Source organism: Diabrotica undecimpunctata, chromosome 8 (genome assembly GCF_040954645.1).
Source record: "Diabrotica undecimpunctata isolate CICGRU chromosome 8, icDiaUnde3, whole genome shotgun sequence".
Taxonomy (NCBI): Eukaryota; Metazoa; Arthropoda; class Insecta; order Coleoptera; family Chrysomelidae; genus Diabrotica; species Diabrotica undecimpunctata.
The window spans coordinates 126108221-126135455 of record NC_092810.1 but is presented as its reverse complement, the minus strand read 5'-3'; the positions used below and the strand labels follow the sequence as shown (position 1 = coordinate 126135455).

General features: G+C 33.7%; 1 protein-coding gene across 15 annotated transcripts in view; it reads left to right on the top strand.

The window, feature by feature from the left end:
* Positions 1–27235, top strand: part of LOC140447973 (G-protein coupled receptor Mth2-like) — a 347198-nt gene that overhangs the window by 191736 nt on the left and 128227 nt on the right. Inside the window, exon 1 of one of the 15 annotated variants that reach the window (XM_072540956.1) lies at positions 11626–12185. The exons of the other annotated variants lie outside the window; for them this stretch is intronic. Coding sequence (XP_072397057.1) covers positions 11627–12185 — 559 coding nt within the window. The 5' untranslated portion in view covers position 11626. Of the gene's footprint in view, positions 1–11625; positions 12186–27235 lie in introns of those variants that run through there. 15 annotated transcript variants of the gene reach the window in all.

The following is a 27235-nucleotide window of genomic DNA, read 5'->3' as shown; positions in this document are numbered from 1 at the left end:
TTCGGAAATCGTTCTCAAAATACAAACATTAGTCAAAATTAATGCCATTAATTTTGATTAATGTTTGTATTTTGAGAACGATTTCCAAAGTGGAAATTGAAACGCCAATAAACGTATTTTAACCTTTAATTGTGGCTTATTTCCATTTAAATATAAATTAGTGTTAATTTTATTCATCATTCTTTCGCAGAAATCCATTCTACGATGTGGATCGTCTTCTGTTAGCTCCTGCACAAAAGTCAATTTATATGGATGAAGTTTTTCTTTATGGAGACACCTTAGGGCAGTTGTGTGACTTTCTTTATTTTGACGTGCAATTTGACGTGAACTTGACGTTAGATTCTCTGCGACACTTAACAAAATATCCACTTTCACCTCATCTTCAATGAAGTTCGGTTTTCTTTTTAATGGTTTGACATGTTCAAGTTCTCTGAATTGTCAATAAATTTTAGACGCAGTACCTTGTGCAATATTAGGAAACTGAGGGTACCTCTGATTAAATAAGTTTGCTAGGTACTTCAACTTGACTTCTACAGTTCTCTCCGTAACCGATCATCATTAAAATCTCAATTTGGTGGATCTCAGGTGGAACGTGATAAATTATTAATTCCAAAATTTCACCTTGTATTATTCATTATAGACCCTTCATGATATAGTTCGTTGAAAATAGGTTGTTAAGAATCTTTTAAAAACATAAAAATATACAGGGTGTTTCATTAAAAATAAGGATTATCGACTATGCCAGACTTGCGTGGATCACCCTGTAAATTTAAATTTATGTTTAAAAAGCGCACATTTAAATTGAAAAGTTAACGTGTCCCAGAGTTTTTTATTATTTTTTATAATAAGGACACAAACAATTTTATTCCATAAGTGGTTTCCACACTGTATTATAATATATTCTATTATATTTTTCTATTCTCTATCAGTAGAGGAGAAAAAATGATGAAAAATCTTCAAATTCAGTAAAAAAATGTGCAATTGCGTCGTTATCTCATTAAAATTGTACCGTTATGATAACAAAAGTTTTGTCCATTGGCGACTCAACTTGATTAGGGAAATTAGAAATTGATTAGGGCCTTCACTTTGCTTCCCTTGACTTTAATTTTTTACTGTACCTCCTCATTGATAGCAGTAGAAGTTAAAGGTCGCCAATTTTCCCATCTCCATTCAGAATCATGGTTAGTTTTGAAATAAATTGTCTGCGGTTCATTTTTATTCACTCTTATCATAATATGTTTGGCTACTTTTAAAATCATTAAGCTTCACTGCTGGTAGCATTTTAAAATTTTTGAAGTCTTTGAATGACATTTCAACCACTTTATAGTGACTGGTTTACTAACTGCTCTCATGATCTGTATGTATTGTTGGGGCAAATAAATGGGGCCAGCTTCTAGAGCCTTTTTAATTGTCTTTTCGATATATGCATGGACGGCATCACCTTCATTCTGAGTATGTCCCGTTACTAAAAATTTATGAGTAGTACTGGATATATAGTCGAATTTCTTAAGAGCATTATAGTACATTCGACGTACATATTGGTTCTTCTATTGTCCTGAACAATTGTCAGAATAAAAAAATTATATCCAAAGGTTTTTTAATTTTTAGCGAATAGTCGCTAAACTTTCTAAATATTTCCAAATGCATGAAGCAACTTCACATGCTCCTCTCTACCCATCCGTTTCTGTCCATAAGTAACAATAAGTCTCCATATTTTTTATGTTACAAACAGTCAAATCATACATCGCTACTTTTGAGATATAATAAAAAGGTGATATTTCACCCTGTGGGAAAGGCAAGAGTGCCTGCAGGTCGTAAACAGACACAACTGTTGATTCTGGTGTTTCCTTTTTGTCCGTGTCTTTGCCTAATCTGGCAAGATCTTTTTCCAAAATATGGTTTTTGTATTCTATTTGAATATCTTTTTTCTTGTCTTGTGGGGTATTTTATAGATGACACAATGGTCACATTGATCTTTTTTCTGCTTGTAAAAGCTGATGTTATTTTTTTAGGCCTTCTCTCTATTCGGATTGCCGAATATAGGCCTCTCCTAATTCTCGCCATTGATCTCTGTTGTTTGTAAGACGTTTCCACATTGGCCCTGCAGTTCTTTTAATATCGTCGCTCCAGCGCATTAGCACAGCACAAACACATCCATTGCACAGGCCATTCCATAGACTTTGATAATACCACCATTCTTCATCATGACAATAACAAGTTCAGAAGGGATTTTCTTGAAATGTCCTACATTTTCCTTAATAACTCCTCTATCAATGTTAAATGTGATATCAAACATCTGAATGAGATATATATGAATGGAGTTTACATAACTCCAACTTCACTGAGAATACATAATTAGAATCTACAATAATAATTACCAACAAGATCCAACATTCATCATTATAATTAAATAACTGTTGTTTGCTAATTCAGTTAACAATTTCAATACTTTAGAATAAAAAAAAAATCTAATTATGATATTTAAACTATTCATTAGGTATAAAAATAAATTAAAAGTGAAAATCTAATACAAAAATGTAATCGTATGCTTTATAAAATTAGTTACTTGAGATATACTTTATAAGATCGTTACCAAGCCATATATTCCTGGTAAAGTGTTGTGTTGGTGTTTTTTTTTACACTATGCATAGGATATTATTATGGGTTATTGATATTTTCTTTATTTTAGCCCAGAAGAAGTGAGTATGCATTGACGGAAATTTTAGGCCATACAATTGATACACATTAAGTTTTTTGATTCCAGATTTACCCAATATTTGTAGGTTTACCTTCTAACTATCCTGCAAAAATTAACTTGATATACTTCTATGGAAAAAATTATCTGACTATAGGGCATTAAGACAATGCAACGAACTGAGAAAAAATATTATTATAGACTTGTATGTCCGAGAGAATAACATGTTACCACATATCTGTGATAGACCCGTAAGTACTATGGGCAGTCTTGTCTGTAGATTGTTGCCGAAACAAAGTTTATTTTTTATATGGTCTGGGGAAATATTTTAACGTGATTCTTCTTCTTGTAGTTCCTTCTCCTATCGGAGGTTGGCTATCATCACAGCTATCCGTACCTTATTGGCGGCTGCTCTAAAAAGATCTACTGAGCTGCAACTATACCACTCTCTTAGGTTTCTCAGCCAGGAAATTCTTCGTCTTCCTATGGATCTTTTACCCTTGATTTTAGCTTGCATTATGAGCCTTAATATCTTATATTTCGCACCTCTTGTAATGTGGCCTAAATATTCCAGCTTTCTTGTTTTGATGTGATTTATGACCTCGCAATCCTTTTGTAGCCTTCTTAACAGTTCTGCGTTTGTAACTCGTTGGGTCCATGGTATTTTCAAAATCCTTCTATAACAACAATGTGATTACAAGATTTAAAAGCAGGCGCATATCTTAGCTTAAATCAACAGTTACTTCAATCTCAATTCATAAAAAATAACATAAATTCTTAGCGGCATAAATTAAAAAATATTTATTCTAAAAAATAACAATTTTATAATTTTAATTAAAACTATTTTAAATTAAATTTTCAAAAAGTCCACCACGTTCAGCCAAGCAGTAGCCCAATTTATTGTATAATTTCCTTCGGGTGTTCGACAAGATTTTGGATGTTATGCTTTGAAAGGCCTGAATGATTTTTTGAGGTAATTCGTCTAAATTTCCGATACGTGCATGCTCATGTCGCTAAATTTGTTGCTTCATATACCCCATACGAAAAAGTCCAAAGGTGCAAGATCAGGAGAGAGAGGTGGCATTTTCATGATACCTTTTGAATTAATAACCGTATCTGGAAATGTAATGTTTAAAAAATCTAACACCTCCCTTGTATTGTGAGCTGGATAGCCGTCTGCTGCAACCAAATTTTATCTGTATTAATAGGTAATGCTCGAATTTCTGGAATTATGTAATTTCTCAGGAGATCTAGGTATTTATGACGACACAAAGTGTCCACAATGATAAAAGGGCCAATTACGTTGTCATCTAAAATACCAGCCCAGACGTTGACATTTTTGACGATAATGTGTATTGTAAGAAACACTTACGTGCCTATTTTAAATCTAATGTGTGTTAAAAACAAGCTCGTATATCGGTACTAATTTCATACTATATTCGGTCTATGTCTCTTAGAACAACCTCATACTGTTCTTTTCGCACTAATTATGCCACTTTATAGCCATTACATCTCGAGTTTGTCTGCTGATGCTCGAAATAGTAATCTGGTGAACTCCATATCATTGACGCACGTGGATCAGCCATCATGTATTCTTCCTCAAAGACGTTAGCCTTGAAGTTTCGCTTTTATTATTTACAGCAGTTAATTGCAAAAGAGACATTTTTCACCAGAGCGTCCCAAAGTTTTTACAATTAATTTGTTATCGCTTACTACCTTTATTATACATTAGAGTACTGTTTGCATGGATAAAATTATGAAAAGGCTTGCGTAATGAAGTATTCGTAACAAATATTCAGGATACTGACTAAATCCAATATACAGAACTTGATTATTTCATTAAAAATAAATTAGGTATATAAATATTGAACAGTAAAAGGGAAAGTACACAATCTTGTCGCATTTCTCTTAACCTGGGACCGCCCCTGGGGTCCACATGGGTACGCTATATTTTCAAGCCTCTCACATCTTATCGTTTTTAAATGGAGGGCATATCAGTGTATTGACACGTTTCTAGGAAGTGTAAATTCTTGTTAGTATTAAAATTATTTCAGTAGAGTGAACGTGTACGTTTTATTTCTTTTGTTAAAATGGATGACCTTATCGATGTTCAAGGATATTTTGAGGTAGGCTCTGAGTTATTACTTTAACTTTGTTTTATTACGTTACTAACAGCTGAAAGTTTATAAGAATATACAGTTTGATGAATTTATGTTTGTGCAAGTTGCATTTATTTGAAACTTTTTCATGCCGTACCCATATGGACCCCGTGGTCACCTAAACTTTTTTTTTGTTTCAGTCCTGGATTTTCTCTACAGGAAGCAATAGAGCTTATTTTAAAAAACGATGATAATATAGCCCTAGAGAAAATCTTTGTTGAACCTCCACCAAGTAATATACTTACTGATGAAGAATCTGGAGACGAGGATGAAGGCGAAACTTTTTTACATTTACCTGGCAAGCAAGTTTTGGAAAGGCTGCTTGTCCCTTTGTTAAACTTTTAAGCGAATTTCCTGCACAAAAAAGGAAGTAACCATATCATTTTTACTTTGACAATCTCTTTACTTCAGTAAATCTATTCAACTTCCTTAGATTCAGAGGCTACCACGCTACTGGAACAATGAGAAGTAAAAGAATTCGTAAACTAGAAGTAAGAAAATCGAATGCTCCTGTTAAAAAATCGAAGCAGCTGGTTAAAGAAAGAGGAAACAAACAAAAACCAAATCAAAAGTTAAAAAAAATCTTTCCACAGGTACTTGATCCAGAATTATTAAAAACCAGGGGACAATTCTGTAGCGACATAGAAAGAAAATCAGGTATATTTTTTGTTAGATGGGTGTCAGTAGTTTCAACATGTCATGGTCTTCAATCTGTACGCCCTAATAAGAGATATTCCAAGCAGCAACATAAAAATATTCAAATACCGCGGCCGTTTGTGATGGGAAAATAGTATAATGAGTATATGGGGGGAACAGACGAGAGTCTATAGGATAGGATAAACAGAGGAGAGAGTATAGGATAAACATACGAGAACAAAAGTGGTGGTGGAATCCTTTTACATATCTTATTGTGTCATTAATACTTGGTTAATGTATCGCCATCAAGACCCAAAAATGTCTCAGTCAACATTTAGGCACACTTTAGTTACTACAAGGCTATTTGACAAAATACCAAACTATTACTTTACGACCAGGACCAAACCTAATTCCCCAAGCTAACGAGAGAAAAGTAATACCTGCCATACGATACGATAACATTGGACATTTGGTAGATTCTACTAAAGATGTTAAAAGACGAAGATGTGGGTACGAAAGTTGTAAAAGTAAAGTGAGAACAATATGCATCAAATGTAATGTTGGATTATGTGTACCATGTTTTGTAGTTTGTACATTTTTATACTTGTATTTATAGGTTTTTTATTCAATAAAAATGCATTAATTTTGTTGTCGTATTTGTTCTGTGATTTAATAGGTTTATTCTTTTAATGCCCATGGGGTCCATATGGATACGGGGTAAATTCAATATTTAGCATTGTCAAAAAAATTTTTAAATATTTTTCTAGTGTTTTCTAAACCATTTTTAGTGGTTTTTGAAACAAACGCAAACATACGCAAAAAAAAATAATTAAGGGCGTTGCCAGGTTTAGATACGTATTTCTTCTGAGGGAACCTACCTGATTCCAATAATGTTAGCAATTATTCGAGTATCTCCTCGACTTGATGACTATTCTATTGGATGGAATGTAATACAGCTCGTCTTTTAGCTGTTCACAAAATAATTTGTATTTTTTAATTTCTTGGCGGCATCAGCTACATAAGTAATAGTCAAGTTCTAAATTTGTTAGTTTATGATTTTTTTCTCCTTACCACTATGTATATATTAATAAATAGCTTCTCTTGCGTCTGGTTTCTGATATGGCGCATATATCAATTTGGTGAGTGTTAGTTCAATTAGTATATCTTTATGTTATCAGTCATTAGACCTAAATAATTCTTTATTATCGACGATTCCCTTTGTACTTATTTAAACCCACATAAATATACGTAGTTTCAATTAAGGATGATAATAGTTTTGCGTGTTATGTTACTTTTTATAATTATAACTATCAACAAACGTTTAACAGTATAAAAATTCAGTAAATTTTATAGTCGTGAAGCATTTATTAATATTGAAAATAATCTACGTTTATATACGTGTATACAAGGTTATTCAAAGAATTTTCGAAATCTAAAACTTTTATTTAAACTTTTATACCTGGGACATGAAATTATGATTGGCAGGGATAACCAGACTCATGAACTGAAGAGAAGAATCGGCCTTGGGTGGGCAGCATTTGGAAAACTGAGAGAAACTTTTAAAAGTGAGCTGCCCACATGCCTAAAGAGAAAGGTATTTGATCAGTGCGTCCTCCCAGTCTTGACGTACGGAGCAGAAACACTTACCTTAACAAAAGCAGCAGCTACCAAACTGAGAGTCACGCAGAGAAGAATGGAGCGGTTCATGTTAGGAATAACTCTGCGAGACAGAATAACCAACGAAGACATCAGGAGAAGAACCGGAGTGACTGACATCATCGAGAAGATAGCCAGACTAAAATGGAGATGGGCAGGACACATAGCCAGAATGACAGATGGGCGATGGACAAAGAGGTTATTGGAATGGAGGCCAAGGGAAGACAAGAGAAGCGTCGGTCGACCACCTACAAGATGGACTGACGATTTAAGAAGACTCGATAAAAACTGGATGAGAGCGGCACAAGATAGACGGGGTTGGAAACATGAGGAAGAGGCCTATGTTCAGCAGTGGACTCTTGAGGCTGGATGATGATGAAAACTTTTATTTGTATAGTTATAGTCGTCAAATTTGATCAAATTTTACTACTATTTGTTATGATAGAACGTTCAGTGGTTTGGCTACCAGAATATAAAAATAAAAATAAAAATAAAAACGTTTATTGCCTAATAAAAAGTAACATTTCATTCAGTATATGATTCATTTTAGCCTTCTTTTTTCAGCGTCCCGCACTTGCACCGCCAGCTTCTTGGTTAATTGTCCTCTCACCATCCTGGACATCTTTGTGTGGTTTTATCCTCGTCTTCTTCTGTAGGTACTAATTACGGCACCGTACCTACTTCCCTGCTTGGCTGTTTTCCGGCAACCATCCGGCTAGACCCTGATCAGATGGTCGATCAGTTTGTGGGTGGTTCTATGCATCCTCTGGATCCTGTTTTTCTCGAAGATGTCCCTGGTCTTTCGGAGTCTTCTTGTAGCCTGGTGGAAGAAATATCTGGTCCTTTTCTCGGCCACCTCCCTCAGTGGTGTGTACTGGAGCCTTTCTCTGATGGTTGCATTCGTAACTCTGTTTTCCCATGATGTTCCGTCGATGATCCGGTAACATGATGTTTCGGTTGGCTACCAGAAGCCTTACTGAACGCTTTTTATATGATCTGTCCTTCCAGCAGAACTTAAAAGATTCCGACATTTATCAGTTGCGTTCACATAGGTTTTAAGATAATCTATGAGGTTTTTTAAGAACAGAAACATTTAATATATCATGTAAAATATATTTAAAAAATAAAAGGTACACTTGACGTCCGACAAAATGTTTCAGTTAAAAAATATATACGGAAGTAAAATGACCATTTAAACAAACATAAAAGTTATTGAGTAGGCAAAATATTGCGGATAGTATGGACTGAACTTCTTTTATATGAAAACTTAACGCTTTCTTTTGGATGGAATTCCATGTAAAATTTGATATGCGAAACAATTGCGACCTGTCGTTGGAGCACATAACAGCGATTTAATTCCATAGTTTTCACAAAAAACTTGATTTTTATTGTTTATGATTAATTCGGGAACAACTACACATTTTCTTTGTAGTCTTTGTTTATAAATTTCGCTGCTCAATGCTTTTAATATATGGTTGAGGCGATTTTCATTGTTATTAGGTATTGGAGTAGGTCTTTCGTATAAAACCATTTACGTTTCTTGATCGTCTTGTCATGCATTTTTTATTATCTGTAATCCTAATTTCTTTGTAAAAGACTCATGCGAGACCAAGTCTTTTTTACCAATGTATTTATAGACTAGGAAATAATTAGTTTCTATAATACCAGTAGTGGGGCGTACATTCGGTGTTTCCAATTCTTTTTGTTACAAACTTGTTCCAATTCTATACTATACCATCCTATATGGTTGTATATATCAATGGCTAGAGCGCCATCAAAATACTCTTCGACCAATTTAATCCTGGGTACTTCTTTTACATAAGGAATTCAAATTTTATTATTAATACGTTTTTTCTTGGTAGGTTCGCCTTTAATTGTGGTACCACAGCTCCCAATAAAATTATGCATTTTTTATCACTCCTCCCTACACTAAGTTCACACTATCAACTGTTGCGGTGGCATAAACAGTGCCCCTGACACTTTCAGGGCATTGTTCCTTCATTGTCTTTAACGGATATTGCTTGGTAGATGTTTTTACAATACGCAAAAAATACAGACCTCGTTTATGTAGTTCGACTGACGTTTTCACTAAAGCAAACCAAGAATATCCAACTACCATACGGTCAGACAATACCATACGTATGTCAAACGTAGAACGGTGACAGCTCCTGCTTCTAATTCTTTTTGCCATATGTTCTTTACCTTCGTTAATTTTAAGACGCAGCATAATATGGGACTGAGCATCAACAAGAGTTTTACATTTACAACCTATATCTTTAGGATTTCTTCTTATCTTAATAGCAGCTGGCAGGATCATAATCACCCTTTCCATGCGAGGAAAACATTGATTCGTCTACATATAATTTATACCTGGGGTTAAATATATCATTTCATTTTATATGAAGCATGTCCACAAAATATTTAATAGGATTCCACTTGTTCTCATTTTCAATATTTTCTAAGGACAATGCTTAAGCTGGCAAAATTTCTTCAAACCTATGGTCTTCTTCTTTTGGTGCCTATTCGTTTCGAATATTGGCGATCATTCTGGCTATAATTGAGTCATTAACTGATGCTTTAAATAGATTAGTTGTTGTTGTGGAGAACCATTTCCAAACCTATGGTAACTCATGTTAAATCTTTTGCCAAAGGCTGGACCAGGGAATAGTTTCTCATGTTCCAAAGATCGATTTTCTCTTCTGCTATGTAGTATATTAGTACTTATAGCGTAAATCATTCTGATCATTTTGAAAAATTCACTTTTGGTTCATTGCTTTTTGGTTAGATTTAAATTTTTATTTGTCGCTTCTAATATTTCGGACATATTTTCTATAGAAAAAAATCGAATTCTGTCATCTTCTAAACTTGTTTGTCAGTAATTAATGTTGGTTTATATTTAGTGTATTTAAACAAATCTATTCTTTTTTCATTCCACAAATTCCAAGTTGTATCGTGCGCAGTTACTTTGTTACTGTCAAAAACGTTGTTACTTTTTCACTACACTATCGCTTGATGAAGATAAAGACGAAAAACGTCTTGATCAATTATGCTACGGTTATCATATCCAGAAGTATTTGGCCCATCGTTGTTTGTTGATTTTGCCTTACTATATTTAGGGACGTCTATTCGTTTTCTTTTTCCTTTCTGATCTACAAGAATGTACGAAAACAGTTAATAATGAAGCTAATCCAATGAAATTTTAGAATCAGATTACTAACCTTTATTCTTCTTTAACAAGTTTAGTTTAATCGGCATTTCACTGTTATCTATATGACATCTATATGACATCTATATCCCATAAAACGCTTGCAGTGTCATCTAAAATGGACTTTATAATACCATGGCTACTTGAAGAATTGAATTTTAGTCCAAAAACAGCAATACTCTATGAGCTACTGCTATTACTTTTATCAAATAATGTCTTTGGCAAAATCACGATCACCGATCTTAATATTTACGTTTCCGCTAAACTACTACGCTTACTCTAAATGGTTACGCCTATGATAGATGCGTAACCCTGCTCTAAAATACATCAACTGCCATAACTTTGTTAATACCGATACGGGTTCGTAGTTCTCTGCCGATAATAGAAAGTCAAGACTTGCGCATTAGATAGACAAAATTTCTTGAAGAATCCATTGGTGCCAATTTTTTACTTATTTATAAGTCTACTTATACTTATATATAAAGGCGTCCTGCCTTTAAAAGCACAAAGTAAGATATTTTGTACTACCCGAAGGCATTCGGGACGTTCTATCATTAAAACTGTTTATTATCATCAAAAAAGCGAAGTTATTATTTATTTAAAAGTTATATATCTTATATACTTATATTGGAGAAAATAATTATGTTACAGATATAAAGCAAGCCAATTAATATAAATATAATCCAAGTATATGCTCCTACGGCAGATAAACCATAAACCAAACACTTTTACCGAGGGTAAATACTTTTACAAAGAATTCTGAAATGTCTTATATAATCTTATAAATTAATTTGAATGTTGGCGAATCATAGCACGGATAATCCGCTTTCCGGAAAACCCGCACACGGATAATCGGAGTTCCACTGTGTACCTTATTTACACCATAAAAAATTGCCTTACACTTTACAAAAGGTACAAAATTACTTCGTGAAAGTCTTATATTTAATAGCCATGCAGATCTGGTATCTATTTATTATATAAAAATATGACTTACATAAACCTTATACAATGATACAATTAGAATTCAAATTTATATTAATTTTATTAATAAATTACCTACTACGAACGCATTTGTCTAATCGTCCACGAAACAGTGACATAAATAGCTGTGACTAAATTGAATTCCCGTGTTTCATTTACTATTATCAAAACATTTACGAGAATAGCCCTGTACGAACACTGAGCGCGTAGAAATTTGATAAAGGTCATGAAACAGATACTTGAATCCACGACTTGATTATAAAAAAAATATATTTGTTTTGCAGTTGATCGACTATGCCGGGAACAGTTGAAACGTTCTTCTTTCTATTATCATTGTATAGACTTATTGGAAGTAGCAGTTCTGAGCTAGATCTGTGTGATTCTACGGGAAGTACGGATTATACGAACTACACCTCCGAAATCACGCAAAACTGTGGTTGTATCGATAATACAACATGTATCCGAAAATGCTGTCAGCTAGGATTTTATCTTCATCACGTGGAAGACTCGGTGCTTGGAATCTACGAAAGTGTTTGCATAAAAAATGAATCTGCCACACTCAACTTCTCCGTGCCCATTTACGTCAATGAAAGTATAATATACTATGAAACGGATTTTGTTATTGGTATGTTGGGTTGTAATGAGGGCAAGCTTTGGAGATATTTTAAAATGGATAACACAAATCCTTCGGAAAAGTTCTATGTCCAGGAAAATGGAACTTTGTTTTATCCTCAATCTACGTATAAATATTATAGAAATGATCGATATTGTGTCGATGAAGATGACGGATTATCAGTGTTTTTGTGCTACACCATACATCCAAATCTGTTGCTGCGAGAGTTTAATAAAACAGGTATTTGATTTTTTGATTGAAATTATTGCACATGTTTTGTATCTATTCGTGCACATGATTTAATCTTATCTATACTGCACGTTAATAATTATTCATAATTCTTCTTTCACCTTCACTTTAATAATTCTTTCGATTTTTTTCAAATGATAAATCAAAATTGTAACACTCGGTTCTAAATATATTTTTAATATTAATCACGATATGGTATTAAGGTAGAATATCCCCATCCATGGTAAAGCAACTAGAGAAACAGATAAGTATTAGTCCAAACTGTAGAGACAAAATCAATGATTTTGAGCAATAATTAGTGAATTTTTGAAACCAGCACAGCGTTATGAAGGATAATGCCTGGAGTAACCTCCAAGTGCGTGCAACTCCAAATTGTTGTTTATAATTTTTTAATGGCACTTTTAGGTGTAAAAACGGAGTTTTTTCATTACTTTTAATTGTTTTAAATCAATACTTTGAGGTAAAATGACTTAACTTCTTAAGCTACCTACTTTCCAACAACCCCTCATATGACGCGATAAAACTAGCTGTTCTCGAGCTGAACGAAGTAAAACGAGTGGAACGTAGTTTTTCCGCCCCAACCTCTACTACAATTTGAACAAATTAAGCTAACTCCACTATTAATCGTAGGAATCTTTTTTTTGTAAATCTTTGTCTTGGCTTGAGTTATAAGAATCAACAAGTTAATAATGTGTGTAATATAATACAGGGAGCACTGTCTTCTTATTCTTTAAGTTCCATCTTCTATCGAAGGTTGGAAATCATCATGGCTATGCGGACTCTGTTGACTGCCACTCTAAAAAGTTCTGCACTACTGCATTCAAACCATTCCCTTAAGTTCTTAAGCCAGGATATTCTTCGTCTTCCCACATTTCGCTTTCCTCGGATTTTTCCTTTGCATAATAAGTTGTAATAATGCGTATTTTTGCCCTCTCATCACATGTCCTAAGTACTCAAGTTTTCGTCTTTTGATAGTTAATATTATTTCCGCCTCATTTCCTATCCTTCTAGTTACTTCCACGTTTGACATTCTTTGAATCCATGATATTCGTAGGATTCTTCTGTAACACCAAAATTCAAAGGCGGCCAACTTATTCAGATGGACTTGTTTTAGTGTCCACGCTTCCAAGCCATAAAGAAGAGTAGAGAACACGTAACATCGAAGCATTCTCAGGCGTAGTTCTAATCTTATATCCCGACAACAAAGAAACTTTTTAAGTTTAATGAATGATGCAGGTGTTATTTCAATGCGTGTCCTAGTTTCTTTGGTTTGGTCTACATCTGATGTTATCCATGTTCTTAAGTATTTATAGCTATTAACACTCTCAATTGCAGTATCTTCAATAGTCAATTGGATATTTGCTTGTGCAGATTAAGTCATGATCATGCATTTAGTTTTCTTTAAATTTATCTTCAGTCCGTACTCTTGACAGCGTTCATTAAGGCGTTGCATTACGTTCTGTAAATCATTGTTGTTATTCGTCATTATTACTGTATCGTCTGCAAAACGTAAGTTATTCAAAACTTCTCCATTGATAGATATACCTTCTATTGAGTCTGAGAGCGCTTTTTGAAATACCACTTCACTGTAGACATTGAAAAGTAATGGGGACAGCACGCAACCCTGGCGGACTCGTCTCTGTATTTTGATATTTTGGGTGTACTGGTTGTCAACTCTTACCTTGGCAGTTTGATTCCAATATAAATTAGATATAATTTTCATATCACGACTGTCAATATTTTTGCTTTTTAATATATCTACAAGCTTTTTATGTTGAACCTTATCAAATGCCTTTTCAAAGTCTACAAAACATAAGTACATGTCCTGATTCATGTCTATGCATATCTGAGCCAGCATATTCAAGCCGAACAAAGCATCTCTTGTACTCATACCATTTCTAAAGCCAAATTGTGTGTCACTAGTTTTAACAATTCTGCTGTGAATTATTTTCAAAAATGTTTTAAGTGTGTGACTCATTAAAGCTGTTCTGGGATCTGAGCAAGTTGTTGCACTTGGCTTTTTGGGAATTGCTACAAAGGTCGATTGCAGCCATTGTCTGGGGATTGTGACAGTCTGATATATTAGATTAAAGAGTTCAACCATTACATCAATAACATCTTCATCGATGAGTTTCAATAATTCGATTGGCACATCATCTGATCCAATAGCTTTACCCTCTTTTGTGTTTTTGATGGCATAGATGACTTCTTCTCTTAATATTGGTGGTCCGGTATCTTCGGTGATTTCTAATGACAGTTCTTCTCTTTCATCATTAAATAGTTGTTGGATAAAATTGGTCCAGTGACATAAACTCTCCTTCATATCAGCAATAATATCCCCTTTATCATTTTTAAGGATATTCGTTCTAGTACGTTTTCTAGAACCTGTCATTTCTTTGATTTTTTTGTGTAAATTAAAGCTATCATACTTTTTATCCAGATATTTTATGTCCTTGCATCTGTCGGAGAGCCACCTCTCTTTTGCCTCTCGAATTTTCTTTCTGATGTTTGTCTGAATTTCTTTGTATTTATTCAGGTCTTTTGCTTTATGTTTTCTTCGTTCTTCCATAAGTTCAAGAAACTCTACGGTCATCCAAGGTTTTGTTTTTCTCTCCAAGTGATTTGAGGGTTTCTTTTCCAACTGACACAAAGGTATGTTGAATTTTCCCCCATTTTTGGTCAATAGTTAGAGTTTCCGCATTATCTTCTTTGACTTTCCTTAAGTTCTCGTTTATTTTAAATTTCGTTTCCGCATATGTGTTGTCTTGTTTGAGACGTCTTGTATCCATGATTTTCTTGGTGCTAGGGCTGTTGACCTTCTTTAGTTTCACTCTCATCGACAAAACAACCGGGTTGTGATCGGAGGATATGTCCACTCCTGGATAAGTTTTAGATGATATTATAGAATTTCTGTATTTTCTGTTGACGATAATATAATCTATTTGATTTCTGACTATTTTGTTGTTATTGTCAGCTGGTGACCTCCATGTATATAGTCTACGTTTAGGAAGTTTGAACAAGGTATTTGTAATTATGAGTTCCTTATTGACACAGAAATCGACAAGCCTATCGCCACGTTCATTCCCTTCCCCGAGTCCATATCGCCCCACGCAATTCTCCACTTCTCCTTGGCCCACTTTAGCGTTCAAATCGCCCATTATAATATTTATATCTTGTCTTTTAGTTATCCTTAAGACATTGTCGATTTGTTCATAGAAGGCCTCTATGGTGTCTTCATCCTTATCTGCAGTGGGTGCATATACTTGGATTATATTTATTTTACGTTTTAAATGCGAGTTTAGAGACAGCATTAATACTCGATCAGAGTAGGGAACAAAGTTACAAACAGCTTTCTGAGAATTCTTATCAACTATAATGCCAACTCCCTGTTTGTACTTGGAGTCGTTGTTTCCAGAATAATACATTGTTCCACTTCTGGTGTTACATTTTCGTGATTCAGGCCATTGTAGGCCATACAGGGAGCACTGTAGCTTAATTAATTTATAACGCAAAAGTCACCTCTACTTCAAAGCAATAAATAAGGGTTGAAAAATTGTTTGACCAAATATTTTTATTCCTACATAAAAATATAATCGACCAAGAAGAGAATCCGTTTAGAATCTGATCTCTATCTTTAAAAAAAGTTCCGGTCCTGCAAAATTTATACAAATTTAAAAAGTTTTATAAGCATTTAAACGTATCTCGAAAAAGAATTGACCTATCGTATCTTACGAAGTCTCATTCGATTTACAATATAGTTTTTTTTACATAAACAAATTTTTTTACAAAAGTTATTTCAAAAATTATAAACGGCGAAAAATTGATATTCTTGGACCTTCAATCAATAATTTTACATAAACTATTCGGTCAATTTACTTTATCACAGCTTAAATTGAAGCTTTTTTCATGTCCTTCCATAATATTGTGCTCATTTCACCCTAAAATACTGATTTGATGCAATAAAAATATTAATAATAAAAAAAACACCGTGTTTTGCACCTTAAAAGTGCCATAAAAAAAGTACACTCGCGATTATCCGAGGTAATTGGGACCGTGACTACCTCGGATACCGAAAAAATTCGGTTAACACTGAGATTGGTTATACTGATAGAAAAATATGTACCTACGTAAATAATGATGTGTTTATTTTAATAAATAACTAATATAAAAGTAGTATAAAAGATAAAAAAATTTACCTAATAAATGTTACTGTTTAAAAAAGTCTTTGATTTATTTTTGTTTCAACTTCATTCCTCTTTTTGAGGCGGCGATGTTGTGCCACCGTTGAAAATGAGACGTCTAATGGTGTCGATTCTTCTTGTTGCTCGGTGTATGCGAGAGCTGCTTCAAGGAACTTCAATCCATCGGAATGAGAAATCTTTTGAGTTATCTCATCTGTATATTCTTCTTCTTCTTCATGGGTGACGTTTAGAACTAGATTGGCAATTACAGCATCTATCAGTTCCATCTCTTCATCTAGATTCATCCAATCGATGATGTCTTGTTTTCCTATTGTTTGTTCTACTAACAATTAATTGGCTAGGTTGGCTATAGAATCAAATTCACAGTCATCAGTTTCATTTTGAACGTCTTTTGTTTTGTTGTCTATCTCAAATAATTTTTTCCACGACTTCTGAATAGTGGACATTTTTACATCGTCCCAAGCAGATGCAATCCAATAGCAAACATCTTTAACCGTGATATTCTTCAATGCCTCAATTACAGTCAGCCCTTCATCCAGCTTGGTTAGCAGTACCTGAAGAAGCTTTCGCCGATAAATCCTCTTCATTGCTTCTATAACGCCTTGGTCTAGGGGTTGGATGAGAGATGTCACATTGGGTGGAAGGAACACAGCTCGTATGTTACCACTAATCAATTCACTCGCATCTGGGTGAGATCGTGCGTTGTCCAACAACAACAAAGCTTTCCGGGGCCGATTTTTGTTTATTAGGTAGGTATCAATGACTGGCATGAAGTCATTAAAAAACCAGTCCTTAAAAGTGTTACAGTCTATCCATGAATTGCATTGGTTGCTATAGATTGTAGGTAACCAATTTATTTGGACATTTTTGAATGCCCTTGGATTTCTGGATTTTCCAATTAAAAGAGGTTTTAATTTTAATGAACTAGAAGCATTGTTGCAAATCATGATTGTGACTCGCTCTTTACTTTTTTTGTAACCTGGTGCAGTTCCTGCATTTTTAACAGCTAGTGTTTTCGATGGAAGCATTTTAAAGTTTAGGCTTGTCTCTGCACAGTTAAATATTTGGTCTGAAGTTAGTCTATCTTTAAGGATAATGTCTTGTAATTTTAAATAAAATGTTCCAATTTCAGTTGAGTAAGCAAAAGGTTTTTCGCCGCAAATATTCAATTGTCGAATGCCATATTTCTTCTTTCATGAGTCAATCCATCCTTCACTAGCACAAAAATTTTCTCCTCCATCCATAAACTTCTTCTGGAATTCAATAGCTTTTGCTTGGAGTATTGGATCACTTATCGGGCTGCCCAATCCTGTCATTTGTGAAAACCATAAGAACAACGCCTCAGAAGTTTGTTCATGGTCCCTTTTCTTCATAGTCTTCCGGGCCAATCCACTACCACCACTCACACTTCGGTTGGCCCACTGTTCGATTTCATTCCGCTCATGCTTCCAATCTCCAACAGTTACTTCTCAGACACCTAAATCTGAAGCAACCTTCTTTATTGATTCACCCTTGTCCAACCTCTTAATTGCATTCACTTTTGTTTCCAAAGATACAACTACTCTCTTCCGCTTTCCACTTATATTGCACAGAAAGATGCTCTCTTACACTTACAAAAATCAACTTATGAAAAATTAGTTATGAAACCAAAACTAATAAACTCGAATAAAAACACAAAACAGTACATAAAAGGAAAAATTTTACCGTACAGTAACTTAATTTGACGCTCTAAGCGACAGCAAAGAAATCGGTAGTTCAGTTCACACTGATTAACATAGAAAGGAACAGGAAGTTGTAGACAAAACACGACACAGAAATTTCTGGAAATAAGGCGGTTACCAATTTCTGAGAATATAGACTCGACATCATCTTGACCTAAAGCATACCTTATATACAATTCTCTTCTTATCAATAATCCACAATTTTCAATGGATTGCCCATGTAACAGCTGCCGATATAACTTTTGACCATCGACCCTTTTTTTATTACTCGATATTGTGATTTAACAAGTTCGAGTATAAAAGTAAAACCGAGGCAAAATTTGGCCTCGGTTAACCAAGGGGTTTGGATAACCTAGACTCGGATAATCGCGAGTCTACTTTATAACCAACAACTGCCAACTGTACCATATATGAAAACAGTCGATTTTTATCCAGCGCCATTTGTACCACTAGTGGATACATGACATTCCACTTTCAAAGTCATATGTGTACTAGGCCAGTAAATGAACGTGAAATATGTCGACACCGTGTAATTTTCATGTCACCACAGATTGCATGCAAATTTGGATTTAGGTTTTACTTACCCGCCACTTCACTTTTGGACCTGTGCAATTGGTTCCTTTTTATTTTGTAGGGGTGAAAACTACACATATTCAGAGGAGAGAATTGATCCAAATCATCCTTTATTGAAGTGAATGAATCTCAGTTAACATTAAATAACATAATTTAAGATTTTATCACAGTGTAATCCCTAAATGTCACTGCTCTTGGATCGGTACTATTTCAGTTTTCCGTTTATTTACGTAAGAAATACGCTCGTTGTGCTGCGATATGAGTTCTTTTAATTAAAGCTCCTCGATAACCATCTTTTTTTAAATTCAAATCCCAAATCTTTTAATATTCTACTCAAGGATGTTTTACTTGTAGAAACAATTTCTTTAGTCTGCAGCTCATTGATCAACGCTTCACGGGTTATATGTTTCTGTAAAAAGTTATTTATTTTAATATATTACTATAACATGTTAAGTCTTACTCGTAATTCTCAACAGAAAGTTGGTTTACTTACTATCCTGGTACATATTATCTATTGTGTTTGTAAAAAACCGGATTTTTTCTTTTCTTTTTCGGATATTGTATACTGTTTTTTCGCCAATTTCAGTGCAGCTGCTATTTTCTAAAACAAAGTTAAAATATTTAATAAAAGTTGAATAAAATAAAAAGCTCCTAATTATACATATTTTGTTATATAATAAAGTTGACAAATAAGTAATATTAATAATATAAATGCTTGCCATAATTAAAGCTTTATAACAGTGCACATTTGAAAATTGAATTTTTTGTACCCTTTGAACAGATGACAACGATTCCAACGGTCCTCAATTTCTCTTTTCTAATTCAAAGTACTCGAATAAATTTTAAACGATTTCTTGTGCTTGTGAAGGAAAAGTTTTTCCAGGCATAATCTAAAAAAATAAAATATTTTCTTTTCGCCATTTCTTTCACTTTTGCGGAAACTTAAACAAAACCATTCCTTAATTGTGTGAATGAGGTTAATTTTGTATGTAAATAATGGCAAAATAAAATACACTTACCATAAAATTTTAAACTCCAATATAAAATTAGTTGTGAAAACAACTTTGTGTAATATAAATAACTTCTAAACGGAAAAAATAAAAAAAAAGGAAAAAATCCAACAAACTGACAGACACAAATAAACAAACCAGAAACATAACAAAAATAATATCAAAAAATTAAAATTTTCTTTAACTTTTTATAAATTTTGTAGACTGGTCTAACTTGCATTTGTTTGGTTAGGAGGAAATTAAAAACTTACTTTGCATTATTATCAAGTATAAGATTCAATCTTAATCACTTTCGCCACTTTTCGCAATCACATTTTAAATGAGGACAAAATTAATTACTTTGATGCGTTTGTCATTTTTCCACTATTCTATTAATCTGTTTCCAAATTTTATCAATGATCTGTCTTCAAAACTGCCTTGTCACTCTAACTGTTGTATCCAATATAGTTACTGTAATAAATTTTTTTCATATTCCGCAAATACATTCAATTTGATTGAATTGAAAATGATAAAGCAGATTTTTAACACGCGAAGTCCAAAATTATCTTTACTTTTGCCCAATATACATATTTTTAGATTCTCATACCTTTTATCTGTTAACGTTAGTAATTTTGGCTTTAAATAATACTGAAAAAATATATAACATCTTTATGAAATAATCATTTTTTAAATTTATATACGGTTCAGGCGTTTATTATGTGGACTATAACAGATGGAACATCAGGAGTTGGCCATAATTTTCTTCTCGTTTAAGTCTTTCTTTTTAGTGCTTTATGGATTTTACTCTTACTCCACCAAATTTTATTATGTTTTCTCTAAGCCATTTTATTATATTTCCTCGTTAACTTAAACCCTATATATTTCAAATCTTTCCAGCCAATATTTTACACTTACAATAGACCCATTTTAGGAACACACTTTCTATAAGTGTGGGAGTTAGTGGTAAAATTTTAATTTATTTTAAATTATGTATTTACCAATCTACACATTAAGTGTGTGTGTGTGTGTGGACACAAATGACAACAAAAAAGTAGCTGTAAAAGAAAACTGTAAAATACCTTCGACAGAATCGTAACTAAACAAAAATTCACATTGACATCATTCGACATTAGGGCAAAGAAAAGAATATTAACTGGTGATCGGGACTATAAAGCTACCAATATGAGAGAATTACCATACAGCAAATAAAACTGAACACAGAACAATGAATAACGAACATATTAACCTAAAAACCCTAGAAAATCACAGCTTACAGTACTAGACCAAAGGAGAGTAGTAGCAAAATGGATACATAATTTAATCCATTCATAGTATTTTTTAAGATTGTTAAAATATCTGAAATCACCATCTTTGAGTTTGCTGTTTAGTCTAGATTTGTACAGTAGTTGCAGACTTTTTTTGTCTAAGTTTTGTAAATTGTACCTACCCTTTTCTTCAGTTTTTGCAAAATCTTCTTTCTACAATACTCTCTACACTCTAACATTTTGACTTTAGATTTCATGTATGCTGTATCCATGTATACTTGCGTATCCAGCGATGCTGGGAAAAACTGTTAAGAATTTTTAATTCGTTGTGTTCACTTATTGTGATTGCCTATTTTCGTTATGATTGCTGGTGTTTTCGCCAAAAAAATCCACTACCATTGCTGTGTTTCCTCCAGTTAAGCTGTTTAAATCCTTAAGCAGTATTAGCTCTCTCGTATTTTTTGTCTTCCTTATTTATTCATTAAGTTGTTTAAATAATACTATTTTGTCCTGCATAAGTGAATCGTCACTTCATATACCCCCAGTATCCATTACTTTATAGCCGTATAAATTCAGATTAAATTTAATTAAATTTATTCGTTAACAGCTTCCCAGCTTGTAATAATTTTCCGTAGACTTATTTTGATTAAGATACTTCATGTTGCGCTATTTTATCGTTTGAGACTCCTCTATAAAAGTGGTCGTATTCTTTTAAGTTTTCTTACCCTTGCCCTTTCTTTTTGGTTTAATGACAACCCTAATATCTGCATTTAGTTTTTTACATAATAAATAACCTAATTTAGTTTGTGAGACAGCCCTTGTACATTTTATAATTATAAATTCATTATCCTTTATGTGTATAACTCCAACATACAAAGAAGGAACGCCGAATAACGACAGAAACTATAAAGAAGTCCTCGTAATTCCCGCTGTAGGACGATCGTACTTACCTAGAACCTAGTTACAATGCAGAAGCAGAAGTTATGATAACACAGCCTAACAAAAAAAAATTTTGTCTTGCTGCCAAAAAATGATTAACTGATTTTGGTTAATCCATCTGTGCTGATTCCAAAAATATAAACTTTTTCTTTGTATCAGCTCTAGTCTTCGAAATATAACATAATCATCAAATACTTCCATAAATTCCACCACTATAATTGCAATATGTTTATAAACAAACTTAACAAATTCTAAGACAAATGCATACTAATGACTTTTAATTAAAGTGTACCTATTGGAAATGCCAATAACTTGAAATCTCTGAAATGGCCTTAATAAATTAGGTACTATAAAGTTGACTGCATTCTATTGTAAAATTTATTTTGAACTTGAGTTTCGTTGCAAGAGTTTGTTTTTGACAAATGAAAACCATGGCTTCTACAAGCAGGCGTTGTTGTGTAAATAACCTAGACGTTTTTTGCTACATATGTGGCGAGTACATTGTAAAAGAAAGTTGAAAACCAGTTTATGATTTTATAAAAAGGGCATATCAAGCTTATTTTGATGTTCATTTAGGAGATCAAGATAAATCCTGGACTCCACATGTAGTGTGCAAAACTTGTCTTGAAAACATGCGACACAGTGGACGAAAGGACAACGAAAATGTTTAAAGTTTGGTGTTCCACTGGTATGGAGGGAACCAAAAAATCATTTTGACGATTGCTATTTCTGTCTTGTAAATATAAAGGGTATTAATCGTAACAATCGACATACGTGGACATATCCTAACCTGGATTCAGCAATAAGACCAATTCCACATCAGCTCAAGCAGATACCCATTCCAAAGGATTCTTCCGAGTTGCTTGCTCCAGACTAAAGGAAAAGAATCTTCTTCACCCAGACACCAAAATTACATACTACCGTAATACAGAAAAAGATCTTTTGCCTTTTTTTCTCAGCAAGATGATATGGTCTTTTGTAACAATATTAAAGGACTGTTAGAAAAAATGGGTGTATCGGAGTATACACCAGATCACTGGCGTCTTTTTAGCGACAGTTCCAAACGAAGTTTAACGTGTGTCGTTCTACATAATGGCAACAAATATGGATATATACCAATTAGGCATTCTACAAAATGAAAGAAGAATATAAAACAATATCGCTGGTGCTAAAAACATCAAGTAAGACATCAACAGCAGTGGGCGATCTGTGTTGATTTTAAGATGGTGAACTTTCTCCTGGGACAATAAGGTGGCTATACAAAATATCCTTGTTTTCTGTGTCTTTGTGGTAGCATGGCTAAGGACCAACACTGGAGTAGAAGAAAATGCGTTCTAGAGATGATTTAGATCAAGGAGAAGCTAACGTAGTTAACGAAGCATTGGTCGACCAAGAGAAAATAATATTACCTCCGTCACATATTAAACTAGGGCTGAAGAAACAATTTGTAAACCTAGACCAGAATCGTCCTTGTTTTGAATAATTGTCCAGCAAATTCTCTGCACTTTTTACAAATTTTACACAATCGATGACTGAAATTGAATGTACCTAATGCATGGTGCTCTTTTGTGAAAGTTGTGGAAAATTTTCTTGGAAACAATAAATCGGAAAATTACCAGGATATAGTGGAAATCTTCAACAATTTTAACAAACACTGTTGTCATATGAGTATTAAAATTCATTACCTCGACAGCCACTTGGACCGTTTCCCAGAAAATTTTGGTGACCTTAGTAAGGAACAAGGGAAACGCTTCCACCAAGACATCAAATCGATGAAAGAGAGGTATAGGGGAGATGCGACACGACATGATATCGGATTACTGCGGGAGTCTTAAAAGGGACCGTCCTTTTAAAGCCTTTGCAAGAAAATCCTATAAAAGGAAGTTTTTAGGTGACGACGACTAACAGAATTGTGCTGCGATACTGGTTAGGTTAGATGAAAAGTTAAGTTTTTTTGGCAGATATGTGTGATGATTTTTGTAGGTATATGGGTAGGTATATGTAGGTATATATATTTGATGGGTAGCAGCACTACATATGTGTAGATAGTGCTGCGTTAAATTACTCTATATCTTAAAAATGTGATCTGTTGTCGTATTTTCTGAAACCGATCTGATGGTGCAAATCTGGCGGTATTTTTGGTTTCAGCAGACCAAATTACTAGGAAACAGTAAAAAATTTTCGGGCAGCAAACTGTGTGTTTACCGGTGTAATATATTGATAAAGGGAATATTAAAATTAAAGCTTCATTAATAAGAAAAGCCTAGAAGTTATATTTATATAATATCGCATCCGTTAAAATATGAAACAAACTGAGTGAGAAATTAAATACGCCAAAGAATTACGCCAGAGGTGATGTTTATCATCAACCCTTCGATCTCTACAAAAATGGCAAACTTAATGCAGAATTATGGAAATAAAAATAGACACGACGGTATAATATACACTATTAAACAAGGTTGTAGAAATAAATTATAGACTTATTTTTTTCCTTTGTTGCGAACTATGCCAATACCTACCTACTAACTTTATTTTGCTATTAACTCGCATTAACCTTTTCTTGTTTGAAACGTTCTAAACGTTTGGCATTCCTTTCCTCAGGTAGCCTAGCTTCCTCCGTGAATATGTTAGTTGTTGCTCTGGAATCCTCCAGAGTCTTTTAACATTATTGCCACAAATTGATCGCATTGCTCCTGTAGTGATCCTTTTCCAAGTTAACATGCTCCTTTTCTAAGTTGGCTGCACAGTACTGAAGACGACCAAGAGTCAGAAATACGTATATACGGTTGCCTTTCATCTTATATACATATTTTATTATATCTTTTTTTCTTTGTTGCGAACTATGCCAACAAACTTAATGCTTTTTTTGCTTGTCCTCAACAGAAGTTTCTTATCAGCTAATTCGTTAATGCTTTTAACATCCTCCTAAATAAAGTCGTCATAATGATATTGTTTATTACAAAGAAGCATATGTCGATCAAACAATTTGAAATAAAATTACTTTTCTATATAAATGGTTTATGTTTTATCAGATTTATTAACTAGTAGACAAGTCTGGTTTTTACAGACCTTCCAGTGTTTAAAAGTAATTACACATCTGGAAAAATATCGAAATCATTAAATTGATTACTCAAAAACAAACAACGAGTGGAATGCATATTCAGAGTAAATACAGGGCGGATGTTATGAAATTATAGGCACAAATAATAACTAATTTAAATGTAATATACAGGGTGCGGTAAAACAACAACTGATGGTATACAGGGGAACTTGGTTATAGCGTCATTGAAGGGTCCAGTAAAAAAATGACGCTAAATCAGAGTGACGTTATAAAAGAGGTAGAAAAATAATTTAAAGAGGCAAAATTTTATTACAGCATTATGTATTACTACAGCTGCATTTAGGATAAAAAAATTAAAAATAAAACATATGATGTATATGACACTTACATTTTTTATGAAAAAGTTCTCTAATGCTAAAGAAAGTCAGTTATTTTCATCTGCACAACCCTTTCCGAAAAAAGTTTTTCTATAGTATCCTTAATAAGCTAAGCTGCTTCTTTGGTAGTTGCGGATGCCTTTCTGAACAGGTAAAACTTGGAAATGGTCTCAGCAGCTCTCACTGCTTCTTGGATTGTAGAACAATCAACACCGCCTTCTTTTTCTTCTTCATTATCTTCATCAATATCCATTTCCACATTTTGTACTTGTTCCACAATTTCTTTCAACCATTTAAAACTTGAAATGTTTCTACCTGATCGTCTACTAAAACGTATTAGTCAAGATCAGTTCCAATCATCTCTCCAAAATCTCTCTGTTTGCATTAAATTTTTGTATCCACTTTGACAAAGGCATTTCGTCATCCTCATCAACATCCTGAACATTGGGAGAAACTACAGTCAATTTAGCTTGACGAAAGCACTTACAAATTGTCACTGACGTATCCGCACTCCACGCATTGTCTAAAAACTGAACTGCGTTAAGGATGGTAATTTTCACGGGTGCATCATGGTCCATACAAAAAATCATCGGTTTCAAAAGCTGTTTTTGATAATGGCACTTTCTTTTGACACTTTGTTCCATTCGTGCAGTTGGCTGGTAAGAAAACTAGATTGACATTGGTCAAATTATGCACAGTTGTCAACTAAAAGAAGAATTTTTTTTTGAAGAGAGTTCTTTGTCCATCTTTCTCAATTCTTCTTTAAAAATAGCAGAAGTCATTCACGATTTTTTTCTTGGCTGTGTAGTTTACAGGCAGTGTAATTATGTTTTTGAAACATCTACGATGTAAACTTTTCCCAATAACCAAAAGCTTTCTATGCTCTGTGCCTGTCATGTTTGCACAAACAAAAGCCGTGACTCTTTTTTTTAAAAGCTTTCCACTGACACATTTTTGATTTTTGAAATTTAAAGTTTTGTCTGGCGTTAATTTGTAAAAGACACCAGTTTCATCATCATTGAAGATATCTTCATCCTGTTGATGCCTTAGTTGTGGCCATGTGTTTTGTAACCAACCACCTGTCACGTTCTCGTCCACAGGTTTTGCCTCTCCAACAATGTTCGCGAGGGAACACTGCTTTAACCATTTGAGTAGAGCTGAATCTACATCACCACGAATGCATTTCCTAATCTTTTTCTCACATTTTCTCCATTCTCACTAAAGGGTTTTAAAGCTTTGTCCTTGTTTTTTAGGATTGAGCCGACAGTCGAATTAACAAGTCCAAATTGCCGACATACAGCAGCAATTTTTCGACCACTTTTAAATGCTCTTATAAAACGCACTTTATCTTTTAGTAAAACAACTTGCCATATTAAAAAATAAGAAGATAATTACTAAATTAAAATCTAAATCAAATCGAGCCGAACACAATTTCACGGTAGCGAAAATTTCTTAAACTGACTGTTCTGAAACAAAAAATTTTATTATTAGGATGGCACGGATAAATGAAAAATCATAGAACTGTCAAGGTCACATAACTGTACACAGAAGGGCTTTCTCACATTCTTAGACGGAACAATGCATTTTATTCTTCATAAAATAAAAAACGAAAACCTGCTGTTAAATTTTATGACGCTATAGACGAGGCTTACTTTACTTTTAGCCGATAAACCCGGGTTTTGGCTATTAAAAAATTGACGGACCTATTAAAAATTGACGAGATGTAACTACCGATACCGTAATATCCAAGTTCCACTGTATTCCTTTTATATAAATACGTAGGTGATTACTGACTATGGATTAACATTAGATGAGGTTAAAAAACCTATGTAGGGTGTTTTACATATAAAAATATAAAGTAACTGTGATAAATTAACGTTGTGTGTGAAATATAAGGGATAAGCAATCCACTAT